Here is a 16439-nt window from a genome sequence, read left to right as displayed (position 1 = left end):
ACCTAAGCGAAAGTCGTACGCTTAACTGACTAAGCCACCCAGGCGCCCCAAAAAGATGCTCTTTATATTCTGGGTATAGTGTAACTTCTAGTCTTCACTGTCTCTTCCCTTTTGCCATGGTTGCCTAAAACAGTCTTATTTTTTTTTTAACTGTGATAAAATATATATAACAAAGTTTATTACCTTAGCCATTTTTAACATACAGTTGAGTAGTGTTAAGTATATTCACATTGTGCAACCCATCTGCAGAATTTTCTTCATCTTGCAAAACTGGAACTCTCTACCCATTAAACAACAATCCTCATCCCCCTCTCCACCCCAGCCTTTGGTAACCACTCTTCTGTTTCTGACTTTGATTACTCTAGATACCTTACTAGTGGAAGCATTCAATATTCAAGGCAAGCTACTTTTAAATTTGGGAGAAGTAGGCAAGGTGAATAAGTGAAAGATCATCTGAATTTCTCCCCTAGATCTTGAGCATTCTCCATATGTGCCATACCCTATGAAGCTTTGAGGCAGTCTTGGCTCTAGCCCTGGTGGGGTTTCCAAAGAGGATGCCCCCACCACCACTCCAGGGTGAGGAGCTATATCTGAAATGACAACATAAATCCTAATGAGAAACTTCTGGTGAGGAGCTAAGAAGGAAATGAACCACCACCTTGTCTTTCTCAGGAGAAATCACAGATACAGAAGGATCTCTGGAGGATTGAAGACGTCATTGCAGGCCTGAGTGCAAATAAAGAGAACTTTAGAATCCTGGTGGAATCAGTCAAAAATCCAGGTGAGTGGGCCATCTTCCTGGGGGAAGGAGGTTGGAGGCCAACACCCAGGTATGTGGGCTGGCCCTTGCAGAGGTCGGGTCTTTGTGGCATAAGCCCCTCCCCTTGTCCTCCCAGGATGAGGGTCTTTGTTCCATTCCATCCTCTGTTTCCCTCCACACCCTTTAGAGAGAAAAACGGTGCCTTTGTTTCCTCACCCACCTGTGCCTTCACTCTCGACTTCTGAGAGCAAGCCGCCCCCACAGCCCAGCCCTCCCACCAGCCCCGTGCGGACCCCTCTCGAGGTTCGACTCTTCCCCCAGCTGCAAACCTATGTGCCGTACCGACCTCATCCACCCCAGCTGAGGAAAGTGACATCCCCTCTTCAGTCACCAACCAAGACAAAGCCCAAAGTTGTAAGTATAGATGACCAGTTGCTGAGCGCTCTTGTTTTCCCTCTGGGAGATGATTGTCCCTCTCTGTCCTCAGGTCAGCTTCTGCTGGGAGAGAAGCTTTTGGGGAAACCTGGGGAGACAGAACCAGCCAGAGTCCTGAGCTATGAACAGTTAAGAAGTGGTAGGGCCCTGCCATTGTGCTTTAGACTCTCAGAACTGGAAAGGGCCTTAGAGAGGATCTAGCCCAACCTTCCCATTTTGCAGTCATGCAAACTGAGGTCTGGCAAGAAGAAGTGATTGTGCTAAGTAGGGTGGAATTTGTGATATGCATCATGCAGAGGTAGGTAGCCCCACATAGAACTCTTTGCAAACCTGGAGTTACATAAGCCTTTGGCGATGAATTCCTCTCAGCAAGAGTATTTGTATTCATTGGGTTGTAGAATACAGTTGATCTTCACAATAACCTCATGGAGTATTGACAAGAAGGTCTGTATTCCATTCTTCACATAAGAGAACTGAGGCCCAAAGGTGTTAACCTTTGCTTAAGATCTCTGTATTAGTGGATCCAGTCCACATCTCCTGACTGTTTTTTGTGCCACCTGCCATCCAACCCAGCTCCTCAGATCAGTTTTGTGGCCTGCGTGGTTGCTTGAGCCAACACCTTGGCTTGACTGGCAAAGAGAAAGGCCAAGCTTTTGACAGAGTCTGGGAGCAGACTTTAAGGAACTAGAAGATGTGGTCAGGTAATGTGATGGTTCATGTCTCCAGGGCCAGGCCAGCCTTGGCTGGAGAATACAAGGCATCTGGCCCAAGTGACAAGAAAGTCATAGTAGAGGGAACCTTGGAACGGGGACCTTCAGGTTTTGCCGACAAAGGCTTAGAGGAGCTTTGCCTGGTCACTGGGTGTGCCTAGGACCTCTGACAAGGTTGGTGTGCAGTACTGGCTAAAACACACAAGTTCCCAAACCCTGGTCCTCACTGTCCACCTGCTTCCAACTATAGCCCAGGACCCAGGGCGGAATGACAGGTGCTGGGACTAAGTTATTGTGAATTTCTTCATGTTGAGATCTCCTTCCCAATTTTATATCTAAGAGGCAATGGGGATACCAGCCACAGAACAGAAAATAGCACAGCAAACATGGTTGAGGCAGATGGCTCCTGACTTAAGGCAAGGTGCCTGCTAGCCAGGATGAGGAGCAGAGGAGGAAGGTAGCAGCCTGGGAGCTGTGTTGGATTCCAGTTCCTGTTCTCTCACTGGGCCCTTGGACGGTGACCACCCCCTTCTGGGCTTCTTCAGTTTCCCCTGGTACAGAACAAGGAGCTCGGAATAGATGGTCACAGAGGCTCTTCACAGCTTGGTCCTCTGTGGCTTGCAGGCAGGGCTTTTCAACTTGGTTGAGTATCAGGGTCACTGCTTGGGGGGGTGATCTTATTTCCTTTCATTCACCAGGTTTACCATATTTTATTATTGTTTGTTTATTTATATTTATGAAGCAGTGATACCCTAAAATGTACATAAAACATGAATATATAATTTAACAAATAATGAAGAGGACACCTGTTTATACCAACATCCAAACCAAGAAATAGAACTTTGTCAGCGACTGGAGCCCTCAGGCCTGAGTCCTTTTCTGCCAGAAGTAACCACTATCACTATCTTGACTTGGACAATTTCCTTGCCTTTTTTTTCTTTTTAAAAATTTGCTACCTATGTCCTATACACTTCAATTTTTCCTGTAGGTGATACTGTATTCTTTTGTATCCTGTACCTTTTCAAGATACAAAAAAGATTCTCACATTATATTTGTGAGACTTACCCACATTGTTGCGCATAGCTATAGTTCTTCCATTTTTATTTGGCTTATTTTCTTGAGTTTAATATCGCTTACTTTTATATTTAGGTAATACTCTCAAAGGGCACAGAATCAAAATATATCAAAAAAGTATATAATAAAGTGTCTCCTCCCACCCTCCATCTCTAGACATTCTATTCCCTTTGATCAAAGGCGGTTTTGTGTTTGCGTCAGTGTTTTGTGTTTATCTTTCCAGGGAGCTGTTTAGAAATTGTCGATTCCAAGACCTTGTCAGAGTTGGGACACACTGATGCTCAGAGAGCCTAGGGGATCTGGAATAGGCAGCTTTGTTTTCACACAGTAGTGAGATGTGTCGCTTTACTAGAATGTTGACAAACCTTTGTAGAGCAAGCTTCAGCACCCTTTCCTGACCACGCCCAAATCCTGAAAAACAAAGTAAAATTAAACTAATAAAGGGGGCATTTAGGAAACAGCCCTGAAGGTCATTGATTCCAGGAGTGGGTGTCCATGGCAGTCAGGGGCCAGGCTGATGGTCTGGGCAGAAGCCACAGCTCTCAGAGAACATTTATTGGGGGGGGGGGTGGATTTGTGGGTCATTTTCAAGGAAAATAGTTACATTCATCACTGCTTAGGGAGTGGGCTGATAGGAAGGCAGTGAGTCACCCATGCTGACTGCTTGTTCAGTCCCTGAGTCAGGAAGGAGGAAATACTTTGTAACCACGCACATTTCTGGTAGAAAGGGCTGGAGGATGTAGACTGTCCTTGCTTAGATCCCAACCTGTTGAAGGATCCAGAGACCATGTGGGGACAGAGAGCCAGCAGGAGTGGGGTAGATGTATGGGGGGGGGGGGGGGGGAGTGCTGTGAAACATACAAAGAAGCATGGAGTTACCAGCCTGCTCCTCCCATGGTACACTTCTAGCAAGTGGAAGAAGACCATGGATGCAGGAAACCGGAGTTCTGGATTTTGTACAGGTTATGCTTTGAAGCACGGAAAATGAGAGAGTGGAAGGGAAGAACAGGATCAGAGCAGAGGCATTCCCCTCCTTCACAGCTCATCCAGGGGAAATGTTGGCATCCCTGGGCTGAAGCAGTCTTGCTCTGCAGGCCTCATGGGGCCTGCTCTATGCCTGACGGGGAGGCATCCTCCCTTCAGCTCCCTCTCACTAGGCACTGACTCTGTTCTTTTTCTGAGCAGGAAGATGAGGCACCTCCCAGGCCCCCACTCCCTGAGCTCTACAGTCCAGAGGACCAGCCCCCGGCTGTGCCACCTTTGCCCAAGGAGGCCACCATCATCCGGCACACTTCAGTGAGGGGCCTTAAGCGGCAGTCGGACGAGAGGAAGCGAGACCGGGAGCAGGGGCAGTGTGTGAATGGGGACTCCAGGGTGAGCAGGGAGGGCCCCTGGGCTGCCCCACTGTGTGCGAGGGGAGGGAAGGTGATATGACACTGGGCAAGTGTGACAGCCTCAGACTCTGCCCACAGGTAGAACTTCGGTCCTACGTGAGTGAGCCCGAGCTGGCGACTTTCAGTGGGGAAATGGCCCAGCCCTCTCTGGGACTTGTGGGCCCTGACAGCAGGTACCAGACACTGCCAGGCAGAGGTAAGGCAAAACTCCGTGGAGGCTTTTTGGGAGCCCCCACTTCTACCATACCACTGCTCCTCAGCCCTCACCTGGTACCTCACAGCCTTCTGCCTACAGCATTGGGCCTCCGCATGGATGGCAGCTGTCAGGGAGACTCTGGGCTGCAGGGAGGGCCTGTCCTTTCCTCTGGACCACATGATTCTCTTTCATTACATCTGCCCCCAGAAATAATGACAAGAGCAATTACTATAAAGCACAGCACTGTTTTAAGCACTTTATGTTCATTTAGTTAATATTTATAATAATCCTATGAAGGAAGTACTATTAAAATCCCCATTTCAGAGATAAAAAAAAAACTAAGACTCAGAGAAATTAACTAACTTACCAAATAATAAATAAATGATAGAGCCAGAATACAGTCCCAGGGTTGTGGCTCCAGAGCCACTGTACCCTGCAGGCTGGGATGTTGGGTGACTGCCTCCAGTTTGGCTATCTTAGACCTTCCAGAGGGATTTTCCTCTTCTTTGTCGCTCTAAAGACTCCATGAGTCCTTTCTTTAAACAAATACTGTTCTCAATTGGGCCATGTCCTCATTGTCTTCCCCTATCTCTTCAAGACGGGGATGGGAACAGACTTAGGCCTTAGGCTCACCCATCCCCCTTTTTCCCCATAGCCAGACCCTCTCCTCAGAAATCTCCTTCAAGGGAGGTCTCTCCACCTTTTTGCATCTGGGTTTCCTGGAATCCCTGAGCAGGCTGGCCATACCCCTTCATCTGTTCCTCCCCTGATCCTTTCCTGTCTGCTTCCCACGGTGGACAGTCAAGTGCTTTCCCTCTTTGGCCAGATGCAGAAGCAGAGGGAGACACAGCTATGGTTCTAGCACTTGTGGAGTTATGGGATTCCCGGCCCACCTTGCTGCCTAGGCATGCAATGGCCCGAGCTGGCCCTGGAGGGCATAGGCTCTGGATTTTGCAACCTTTGGCACTGTGCGCAGGGACAGTGTTCCCTTAATTCATTGTGGCCTGGAGATATTTATCAGTGGCAGTATTAGTGGCACTTGGGGCAGGACATTTCTTCGTTGCTCAGGATTCTTTTTGCACCGCAGGACATTTATCGTTCTTTTCCCTACATGCTAAATGCTAGTGGTGTCTTCTGTCAGTGTGATGTCCATTTCCAGATGTCAGGGACCACCCCTGATAAGGACTGGTGTTAGTGAAGAAAGCATAGGCAGTGGCTCCAGCCAGCCAAGATATGATTTCTCTAAGCTCTAGGACCCTATGAAAAACACATGGTTGATGATATTCCTACCATGTGACCTTGGGCAAGTTCCTTGACCTCTCTGAGTCTTAGATTGTGCATCTCTACAATAGTCAGGTAATGCTTACATAGTAAGGCCAGTGGAACAAAATCTATATAAAACACCTAGCACAGTACCTGCCTGTTACATAGTTAAGAGTTCAATAAATACTTGGTGCTGCTGCTTTCCATTCATTTATTCATTCGTTCATTCATTCATTCATTCAGTCAGTCAGTCAGTCAACCAACCAGGCATTGTTGAATTTGCTGTCTAGTTGGACAGATATGTTGACATTGTGGTTAGTGCAGTAACCAAGGAATAAACTGAAGGATAAAAGGATAATGGATTCTGCCTGGGGCATTTGAGAAGGCTTCACAGAGGTGGGGCATCCAAGTTGGGCCATGCAGGATGCGTAGGAGTGCATCAGGAAGAAAGGATGAAGGACATCCCTTCCCCTTCATTCTTTCTACCTGACAAGCTGCCCAGGTCTTCAGCATGTGAGGGAAGACTAGAGTAGTCTCCAGGTCTCCAGGGACACTGTTCCCTATTGGGGATAGAGAGCATCCCTGGGCTGGCTCCTCATCCTCTATCTGGGCCTGCTCTTCCTGGCCCTAAGGAGGAAGAAGAATGTGTTGTTGGCTAGGTCCTCATGGCATCCCTCACAGAAGTGGGAGGTGATTAGGGAGGGGCTGGTGGCCTGTCCACCCCATCACAAATACACTTGCACTTCTCTTTCTTCATCAAGGGCTCTCAGGGTCCACGTCGAGGCTCCAGCAGTCATCCACCATTGCTCCCTACGTCACACTCCGGAGGGGTCTCAATGCCGAAAGCAGCAAGGTGACCTTCCCTGTGAGTTACCTTGAGAAGTTAGGGAACGCACTGCTCCATCACCCACAGAGGGAAGAGCTCTGAGGTGGATGGTGACTGGCAATCCTGTGAGCCCCAGGGATGGCCTCAGAGGTGACCTCAGCTGAGGTCAGGGTCCCTGTCCTCATGTGCTCATTGATACCTTTCCCACTGCCCACCTAGAAGAGCGTCATACAGCTCTCTCCATTTCCTGCGAACCCTCCACCTTTCTCTGCAGCCTTTCAGGCTCGCAGGAGGGTACCCAGGAAGTCTGCACCCTGAGTTCTGGTCCTATTACGTGCCATATGCATGCCCATCTGGACCGACCTGAGCCTCAGCGTCTGCATCTGCAGAATGAGGTGCTTCCCAGAGAGCCTGTGAGGGTCAGGGATATTGTGTCCATGAGTGTGCTTAGAGAAAGGGGTTCTCTACGGCTAAGAGGAGCCCAGCTAGTGCATGTGTGCGTGCATGCGTGCGTGTGTGTGTGTGAGAGAGAAAGGGAATGAAGCTGCAGGGTGGCTGTCCCCTGTGTCCCAGCCTAGCTGCCCTGTCTCTCACCCCCCTGCTCCTCAGAGACCCAAGAGTGCCTTGGAGCGTCTGTACTCAGGGGACCATCAGCGGGGCAAGATGAGCGCAGAGGAGCAGCTGGAGCGCATGAAGCGGCACCAGAAGGCCCTGGTCCGGGAGCGCAAGAGGACGCTGAGCCAAGGAGAGAGGGCGGGCCTGCCCTCGTCCCGCTACCTCAGCCAGCCTCTCCCCGGAGATCTCGGCTCAGTATGTTAGGAGGGTCCAGGCAGGCGGGGCTGGGACAGGGAGCAGAGCTTCCCCGAGTTCCCCGAACGCAAGAACGTCACCCCCCGGAGAGAGTAGGCCTTCAACCGGGATGGTTCAGAAAACACCCCACGAGGCTGTTTGTCCACAACCCAGGCCACATGTGTCACCTGGTCAGAGGGTGATCCAGAACAGAGAAGGAGTGAGGATGTCACGGCAAGAGCCTAGGAGTCAGAGAAAATGTCCCAAGTTTGTTCTCCAAGCTGAGCTTGAGAGAGGCCCTGGTAGCATCCCGTGTCTCAACTGGGTCAAGGACTTAGGTGTACAGAGTTGAGGAATGGAGGAGGAGGAAGATGATTCAATGTGATGAGGAGGAGCCCAAGCCAACCTGCCTCCCAAACCTCTAAGCGATGCCCTATGGAGCAACTGAGCACAGGGTGGTGCTCCACAACCCTGAGGGCACGTGGTCTCCCACAGCTTATGGTGCTGGAAGGCCTCATGGGGTCCCTGGAGAGCCAGGGTCTCTGTGCTTCCCCCTGGTGGTGCTTCCCGGAACTGCACCCTGCCCACAGTCCCCTTCAGTCCTTTTGGGAAACATTCCATTTGACTTTTCCCTGTTGTTTGAAATCACACGTTTCCCTAGACCTCTAGCCAGACTGCTCTTTCCCTAATTCATTGCACAAGCTCTTTTGCTTTTAGTGTTACCGCTCATTGCCTCTCTAATCCTGCCTGATTGTGTTTACAGAAGCTTCTAATTTGCATTGAACATTCTCTAACTGGCCTGTGCTCTTTGTTACCAGGCTTGTAATAGCAGCTCTTGTCTCCATAGCCTAGCTAGCACTCCCATGTGTGACTCACCTTTCTGCTGCCCCCTTTGTACAGGCGTACTGACTCATAATTCACTAAACCCAAAAACTGCCCCGCAAGGCTGAGCCAACCCACTGCCTGAGGGCAATGATCATGGCCAGAGGTCTGGGCATTTATCAAAGTCCATGCCTTACACCTGGACAGTAGACACAGCCTTCAGAGATTGCACGTTTAAATAAATTCTACCAATCCTAAGGTGGTTCAGTTTTAATTCCTCCAGTCCTATCGCACAATTTCTTATGGAAAACTTTTTGTGTTTCTAGTATTTAATAGTTTGAATGGATGGCAAGATATATTATGTTCTGTATTCAGAGGACCTCTCTGCAGCTGTTAGCACAGACACCAAAGGGGTAAGACCCAGGACACTCCTATCCTGAAAAGCTGCAAAGCCGGTAACTTTTAAACTTTATAAACAAATGTCATTTGGGGTAACACTGACCTTTTACAACCTGATGTCTCAAATGTAGAAAGATTATTTAAAAATCGTAACTTGAATATCTTGTAATTTTTCTCTTAAAAAAAGACTTGTGTAAGTCTCTGCATCAACGCCAATAAACGTGTTGCTTAATGATAATGGATTGGCGTGGTTCTTCCCCAGGATACATCGTAGAGTCTAGTGAACTTTTTCTGTTTGTGGAAACAATCAGGCTGGGTTTAAATGAGGATTTGTCTCTATTTGGGGCACTTGTGAGCGTGTAAGAAAATGTGCATTTTCTTTGTGAATCATTAAATTAATTTTTCATCCTTGAAACTTCAAATGCCTAATTCTTTCATACTGTAATTGTAAATCATCACCTAAGAGCAATTACACTGGCTTGGAGTCCATATTGAGAGCTTGTGCATGAATGGGTGAAAGGTGCTCGTATAGCAATGGGTTTAGGGCTCTGGGGGGACTTGAGGAGGCATCAAAGATAATCGTAACCATTTGGGGCTCCGTGAGATGGGTGGGAGGGAGGAGGTGACATGGGATGGAGAAGCATCTGCTTGGTGTCTGCTCAAGAAAAGAGAGGCTTTGAGCCTGTTTCCTCCTCTCAGCAACCTGTCTGGTGTCAAAGATGGTGTGTAGGCCTCCGGGATGATTTGAAAGGTGCCTACAGACTTGCATAGTTGTGCTTGGATCTTAAAATGGCCACTTTAGTTTTCCCTCTGTGAAGAGATGATTTGTTACCTAGTTGATAACTAAGGAATAGCCTTGGAAATGTTGCGTTTGATTTAGCATTTCAATTTTACATAGTTTCATTTTTTTCTGACTTAAAATATCTGGCCCAAATAGATGCCTGGGTAAATAGAAGTTTAGCTCTTCCTGCTTGGACCTCCCCAGCCCTCCTGAGGATGCGATATCCTCGACCCCTAAGTGTATCCTCTTGGGAGTACCCATTAGCGAGGGTCTTGGCCATTCTACTTGCTTACCAGGGCCTCACAGGGCTTATTTTTTCCATCATTTCTGGGCTGGAATGTATGGCTCCTGAACCAGAAAAAGTCTTCCACAAGCTATGTGGCAGCAGAAGGGGCAGCCCCTTCTCTGGAGCTGTATCCCAAGTTCTGTTTTGGGGTCACCCTCTTGGACCTGGAAGCTTCCTGTATCCCTGGGGACCGTTATGAGTCCAAAGTCATGTGTCTTAGAACTGGACCCTGGAGGTACATGTGTGAATTCCCTGGGGGCCCAGTTCGGAGAGAAATCAGCAGTCTGGAATCAGGCCATATCAAAGGGGCAGAGGCCGCCTCCTCCATTACACAGGGTTACAGAATCCAGCAAGGTGCCCGTGATCACACAACTTTTCCCTGATAGGTCACAGGCCCTCTTCCCAAGGACCTCCGTGCTGCAAGCCTCATCCAAAAGAGGTCAAGCATGGCTTTTTTAGCAGTCAGGAAGTGACTACAATTAACCTTCTTGTTCTGTTCCCAGTGGAAGCGTGAGCAGGACTTTGACCTGCAGTTGCTGGAACGGGCCATGCAAGGGGAAAGAAGGGACAAGGAAGAGAATGGCTGGTTGAAAGTACAGGCCATGCCAGTCACTGAGTTGGACCTGGAACCTCAAGACTATGACTTGGACATCAGCAGAGAGGTGAGGGCAGGGGCTTCCTTCACGTTCCCCCAGGAGAACTGGCCTTTGGGTTCACAGCCTGATCAACCCTTCCAGCGGCACTGGGGGGAGTTGTCCTGAATGGGAACAGGGCTCAGCTTCAGAGCAGTCAGGAGAATATATGAATGGCAGCTCAAAGCAATAAAAGGAGCCAGGCACTTTGATGCAGATCCAAAATCTGCCTGTCCATAATTTACGGCAAGTCACCTAACTTCTCTGGGCCTCAGCTTCCTCGACAGTGAGGTGGGTTGTGGTGAGGAGTAAGGGACTCAGCATGTTACCTGGAGGATTAGCAATGGTCAGAAAGCTGTGAGCACAGGGCCTGGCACATAGTAGGCATGTAATGAGGTAGTTGTTATTGTTGGGAAATGTTCCCTGGAAAACTAGGAGTTGACCATGCGACTGGCAAGTCTGGCCAACTTGAGCAATTAGATGTGGTGTGTGGGTGGAGGGTGGGAGGTGAGCAGGTCTGAAAATCCCAGGTGTAATTTTCAGCCATGGTAGAGCCTAGGAGGCCTGCATAGCTTTGGTCTGAGTTCTTCTAGTGCCCTCTGGTGGCACAAATGCATCATGACTGGCCAGGCCCAGGAAAGCAAGTAACCCCTGGGTCTTCTATCAGTCAGGACTATCTCTTACCTAAGAACAGAGCAAGGAATCAGAAGGTGACAGATTCAGGGTCTGCAAGACATGGGAAGGTCTTCTGTGGCCTATATAGTGCCATTTGTAAGCTCTGTAGAACAGTGTCTATGGCTTTTTGGTTCACCCCTGTGCACTTAGTACTTCGCACAGAGCCTGGCACATAGTAGGTGCTCTGTAAATATTTCCTGAATGACAACTCTGTTGAATGAAGTGCACAGTGGCCCACAAATACCCCACAAATATTTGTATGAGGACTTGGCCTGCACTGAAACTACACAAGAGGAAATGTTTTCCCCACATGAAGGATAGATTTAGCAGGGTGTGGACAGATTGACACCTGTGGAGTTGCTGAGTTCTGGGGTCAGCTGGAGCTCCAGGGGTTAATGAAGCCAGTCCCCTGCCTTCAGACCTTTTCCCTTTGGCACCTCTGAAATGGCCAAAGGTCTGTGCTTTCTCAGATTCACACAAGAAGTTTCTGCGTGTTGCTTTGGCAATGGAAGTGTGCTTCATGGTGTCCTAATTGGCCTGCCAGCCAGGGGAAAAAGTCCTTTCTTATCTCTAACCTAAATCCCTCCTGCTACAATGTAATCTACTTCCTTCCTCTGGACCTGTCCTCATTGGGAATAACAGAGAACAGCTTACTTCTTGCCATCTTTCACCAGAATGAAAGGTCTGCATGGGTTTTAATTCAAGTCCAGATTTGCCCTGGATTGGATTTAGCTTGTTTTTAGAAGCATCAACCAACCCCATTTTAGTGTCCCTTTGTAGTTCAAGGAGGAAGAAATTCCCTGGGGTGCAAAACTTGCCTTTAGCATTCTTAGTCTAAGCAAGGTTTCATCAGGCTGAGGTTGCTACTAGGTTCATGTAAGAGACCGGTGGGAGGGAGTCGGGGGACATTTTCCTCTTACAAGCAATAAATACCACATGGCTGCCTCCTGTCTAGATCAGAGGAGCTTTTGTAGGCATAGAAAAGCATTATCACTTTCTTTCATCCACCCATCCATCCACCCATCCAAGGAGTATTTGCTGAAGGGCTGCGGAGTGCCAGGTCCCTGCACTAGACAGTGGAGAGGTATCAGGGGTGTCAGTAAAGGGGTGGGTGAGGGACAAGGGAGATTTCTGGAGATGAGGTCCGAAGGGTCAGAAAGAATGGAGCAGATGGAAGAGCGTCCCACACAGAAGAAAGAGCAGGGGAGGAGGCCACACGGTAGATGAGTGTGGCTGTGGAAGTGGGCAGGGATCAGCTCATATTGAAGGCGACATTAACAATGATCATTTTTAAATCAAGAGGGTTTCCAGTCTAGCTGTTTTGCCTTTCTTTCCTCTTTCCTTCTCTTGGCCTGTAGGAGGTTGTCTGGTATGGTAGAAACAACACAGGCTTTGGAGTCAGATCCAGGTTCAGATCCTGACTCCATAGTGGACTGGTGTTGATCTTAGCAAGTTGCTTAACTCTATGGGCTCAATGTGCCTCCTTGAGCTAGGGGACAGGGCCAGAGGAACAAGTCCCAACCCAGTATCTGAGCCCCCACCACCACCACTGCCTGGTCCTTTCCTCAGCTGTCCAAACCAGAGAAGGTCTCCATCCCCGAACGTTATGTGGAGCTGGACCCCGAGGAGCCGCCCAGCCTTGAGGAGCTGCAGGCGCGGTATCGGAAAGCCGAGAAGATCCGCAACATCCTTGCTCGCTCCAGGTCAGCTCTTACGATGCCCAAGTCCTGACAGCCTCCTAGGCCGAGCCCAGGGGTGTTTCAACTGCATGGGCCCTGGGCCATGCTGACTAGGGTGCGTGTTTTGCCAGGCCTCTGACTCAGGTAAGCCCTGTTTATTGTGAAAGTCAGGCTGGCTCTGAGTACGGCACTGATGGATCTGTGAGGAAGCTTGCTAGGTCATCTGGAAAGTCCTGAAATACTCAATAGAGGGCCATCCTGGTCCTTTGCCCCCAGATCTGGGTCTTGTGATCCTGGCAAAGGCAGGAAGTGGAGCCAGGTGTGACAGTGAGATGGACACGGTTGAAGATGATCCCCAAGGGTGGCCCTCTCAGTGTCTGGGTGTGTGTTCCCTCACGCAGATCCCTAGACCAGAGCCAGCCTTGTTCTGAGGTGCCAGACACCTTGCCTACTTCCCTAGAGGCCAGGACACAAGGCTTTCCTGTCCCCTCAGCCCCTGGAGCTTCAGAAACATAAACCTGGTATTTGATAGCCTCTCTTTCAGAGCTAGCTTAGCCTTTTCACTTCAGGATTTAATAGGAACCCAGCGCTGGACCTCTCTTCTTAAGGTCCATGATCCCCCAGAGGAGGAACAAAGCTGTGAGAAGGCATTTGGGAGAAGCACATACACCTTTGTCTGGAGAGAAAGTACACTATGTTTATCTGATGCCCCCTCAAAGGGTGAGAACCTCCAGGCCAGGGAGACCCTCCTCTCCTGAGGCAGATGCCAGGGATGGTGGGGGCCTATAGCTTGCTTTCTGGCCCTCCTGCAGCATGTGCAACCTGCAGCCGACATCAGGCCAGGACCGGAACAGCATGGCCGACCTGGACTCACAGCTGCAGGAGCAGGAGCGCATCATCAACATCTCCTACGCTCTGGCCTCCGAGGCCTCCCAGCGCAGCAAGCAGGTGGCAGGTGAGGCCATGGATGCCAGCCTCCAAGTCCCTCTCTCCGTCACTGCTTCCTGGGCTCAGAGTCCAGCAGGGCCTGTCAGGGAGTCTGCAGAAAGCCAGGTGTCAGGCGTGGTGGTTGAGAGCCAGTTGGAATGTTCTCCTGTCCCTCAGGGCTTGGGAGGTGAGATGGGACAGCACAGGTGGTAGAGAGAACTGGAGCTCAGGAGTGTCAGAGGAAAGAGACCTGCGAGAGGGTGCCTCTAGCTCATAATTAAATCTGGGAGCAGTGCTGCTATTCAGCTTTCTCTGCAAATGTGGGCAAAGAACAGGTTTTTCAGGCCCCTGAGCCAGGGGCCCAAGGCTAAGGTTTCTGGCCTCACGGGGGCAGGAAAGCAGTGGTGCTTGGATTTCTTGCTGGGGTGAGACAAAGGAAGCTCCTGCTTTGGTCCCCAAATCAGAGCCACTGTCCACTTTATCAGGGTGGCCTGTGCCAGTGAGCAGGACTTGGGAAATGGACTTTGCTGACCAGTGGGGAAAAAACACCGCGGGATGGGAAGGTGTGTGTGTGCACGTGCACACATATGTGTGTAAAAGGCTTTCTTTCTCAGCCAGGAAAAGAGGCTCATGGCTTCTCCCTCCACCCACATCTCCCCTCCCTATGTGTGCCCTCCCAGATCATTTAGTACTATTTGTCCCCAGATGCGGAGGCCACTGTGTGTCTTGGCTAGGTGTGCTCCAGGCCTTCTGGGGAGGAAGTGATCATAGAGTGTGAAGTGGTGTCACAGTCCCGCCAGCCCTGGCCAGAGGATCTAGACGTGATCAAGGGTGGGGCCTGCTGAGCCCTGAGGTGACTGGCCCTGGGAGTCTGGTCTGGGGGCCAGAGCTTAAACAGCACTTCAAGAAGCCATGGGAGTGACCTTGGACAAGGGGAAGACTGTTCTCCGTGCCCCCCATGCTCTGATCCTGCACAGAGTCCCTGAAATCCCTGCTGTCTTCACTCCCTTGAAGACCTGCTCAGCGGGCTGAGAGGTGGTTGGTGAGGCATCTGTGGCTGGGGAGACAGTAGATGGCTCACCCAGACCCCTCCTCCAAATGATCCTGGGGGCTCCATGTAGCCCATCTTGGTAATTTTGACTCCTCTCCATGTTGAGGGGTCCAGCAGGGATACTCTCCCCCAAACCGCCATAAGGTACCCTCCTGTCTGACCTGTGCTTGCCTTACATGGATCTCTGCTTCCTCACTGCCAGCAGGCAAGCATGCCCACACACCCTGCAGACAATTAACAGGGCCTCCCTCACTTCCCCACCGAGTGGCCACCTTGGCCACAGCCTTTCCTTACTCTTGCTCCCTTTCTCCAGCTCAGACGCATATCTGGGCCAGTCCCAGCCGGGGCCCCACCAGGCCCCAGGGTGTGCCATCCTGGCTGTTAGTGGTGGGTGGTGCGGCCCACGCTACTCCAGCTCCACCAAGTGTGGGGCATCGGTTGCTGCAGGAGCAGACAAGGAGCCTAACTCCCTGCTTAATTCCTGTGTGCCCGTCTAGCGCAGCAGCTGGCCCTCCTCCCGCCTAAAGGCTCCCTGTCCTCCAGGACGGTGCCACCTTACCCCCCCTTAAGCAACGGACTCCACTACACCTTTGTCTAACACCTTCCAAGTAAGAGCCCTGCCTGACCTGCCCCTCCCCTAGCGCCGAGCATGCTCTCCCTGCTCCCTCTGCTGCTGAGATGATTACAGTGCCTTCTGCTGACGCTTCCTTCCGCTGGTAAGGCGGCCGCTGGGGAGACCCACCTGGACTGGCAGTGGGTGGGGATGGATAGTTTTTAAGAACTCCATTCTCAAGTGGCTTCATCTCAGTTGAGAGTGCTCCAAGCCCCCTGCCTCCCTGAAATAGAAGCCAGAACTGTACCGCTTCTTTTTTTTTTTTTAATGTTTTATTTATTTCTGAGAGAGAGACAGCGTGAGCAGGGGAGGGTCAGAGAGAGAGGGAGACACAGAATCTGAAACAGGCTCCAGGCTCTGAGCTAGCTGTCAGCACAGAGCCTGACACGGGGCTTGAACCCACAAACCATGAGATCATGACCTGAGCCAAAGCGGACGCTTAACCCACTAGCCACCCAGGCGCCCCAGAACTGTACTGTTTCTAACCAGCTCTCTTTCCCATAGGGAGCCCAGTGCAGGCCAGGCTGCAGTTTGAGATTGGGGGGTTGGAAAGGAAGAGTTAGTCTCAGCCTTTCGGGGCTTTAGCCAGAGAATTAGAAGAACTGAGAGACTAGAAAAAAAATCCAGGTTTACAGATGAGAAAACTGGGACCCAGTGAGGAGATAGGGCCTCACTCTGGTGTCAGGGCAAGGATTAGGACTGCCCTTTTCATCACTTCAGGAAAGGGAGAGGAAGGGAGTCTTCGTGGGAAGGCCTCCCAGGGCAATGTGAAGTTGGCCCTCAGCTATTCAAAATGTTCTTGCACCACCCCCTCTGGGTCCTGCCCATGAGAGCAGTTAGTGATGAGAGGCAGGGAGGGATTTAGGGAAGGAGCCCCTAAGAAGAGCCCAGAGGCCCCAGTGTCTGGTCCAATCTTGTGGTGAGTTTGTGGCCTGAGCCCAGTCGCCTGACCTGGACAGGGGAGGGTCTGACCAGAAGTCTCTTTAGTCCCCTTCCTGACATTCTATATCACTGGCATTTTGTAGGGTTTCCCCTCTCTTTCTTGTGGTTTGTGTTGTTGAGTACCTGCTATGTGCCAGGCATTGTGCTAAGCATCTCCTTTGATCCACACCACCACCCTATGAAGA

General features: G+C 50.5%; 1 protein-coding gene across 12 annotated transcripts in view; it reads left to right on the top strand.

Moving 5' to 3' along the window:
* Positions 1-16439, top strand: part of PLEKHA7 (pleckstrin homology domain containing A7) — a 224223-nt gene that overhangs the window by 205484 nt on the left and 2300 nt on the right. For 7 of the 12 annotated variants that reach the window (XM_039236763.1, XM_039236767.1, XM_039236769.1 and 4 more), the window contains 10 exons: positions 673-781; positions 948-1174; positions 4165-4353; positions 4452-4569; positions 6594-6697; positions 7268-7468; positions 10239-10397; positions 12612-12745; positions 13534-13676; positions 15197-15307. In XM_039236763.1, the coding sequence (XP_039092694.1) occupies positions 673-781; positions 948-1174; positions 4165-4353; positions 4452-4569; positions 6594-6697; positions 7268-7468; positions 10239-10397; positions 12612-12745; positions 13534-13676; positions 15197-15297 (1485 nt within the window). In that variant the 3' untranslated portion in view covers positions 15298-15307. Of the gene's footprint in view, positions 1-672; positions 782-947; positions 1175-4164; positions 4354-4451; positions 4570-6593; positions 6698-7267; positions 7469-10238; positions 10398-12611; positions 12746-13533; positions 13677-15196; positions 15308-16439 lie in introns of those variants that run through there. The other 5 variants (XM_039236770.1, XM_039236765.1, XM_039236764.1 and 2 more) reach the window with 4 other exon arrangements.

The sequence above is a fragment of the Hyaena hyaena genome, unplaced genomic scaffold, assembly GCF_003009895.1.
Source record: "Hyaena hyaena isolate Hyena2069 unplaced genomic scaffold, ASM300989v1 scaffold_116, whole genome shotgun sequence".
In the NCBI taxonomy this organism is placed as follows: Eukaryota; Metazoa; Chordata; class Mammalia; order Carnivora; family Hyaenidae; genus Hyaena; species Hyaena hyaena.
This window is presented reverse-complemented; position numbering and strand designations above follow the sequence as displayed.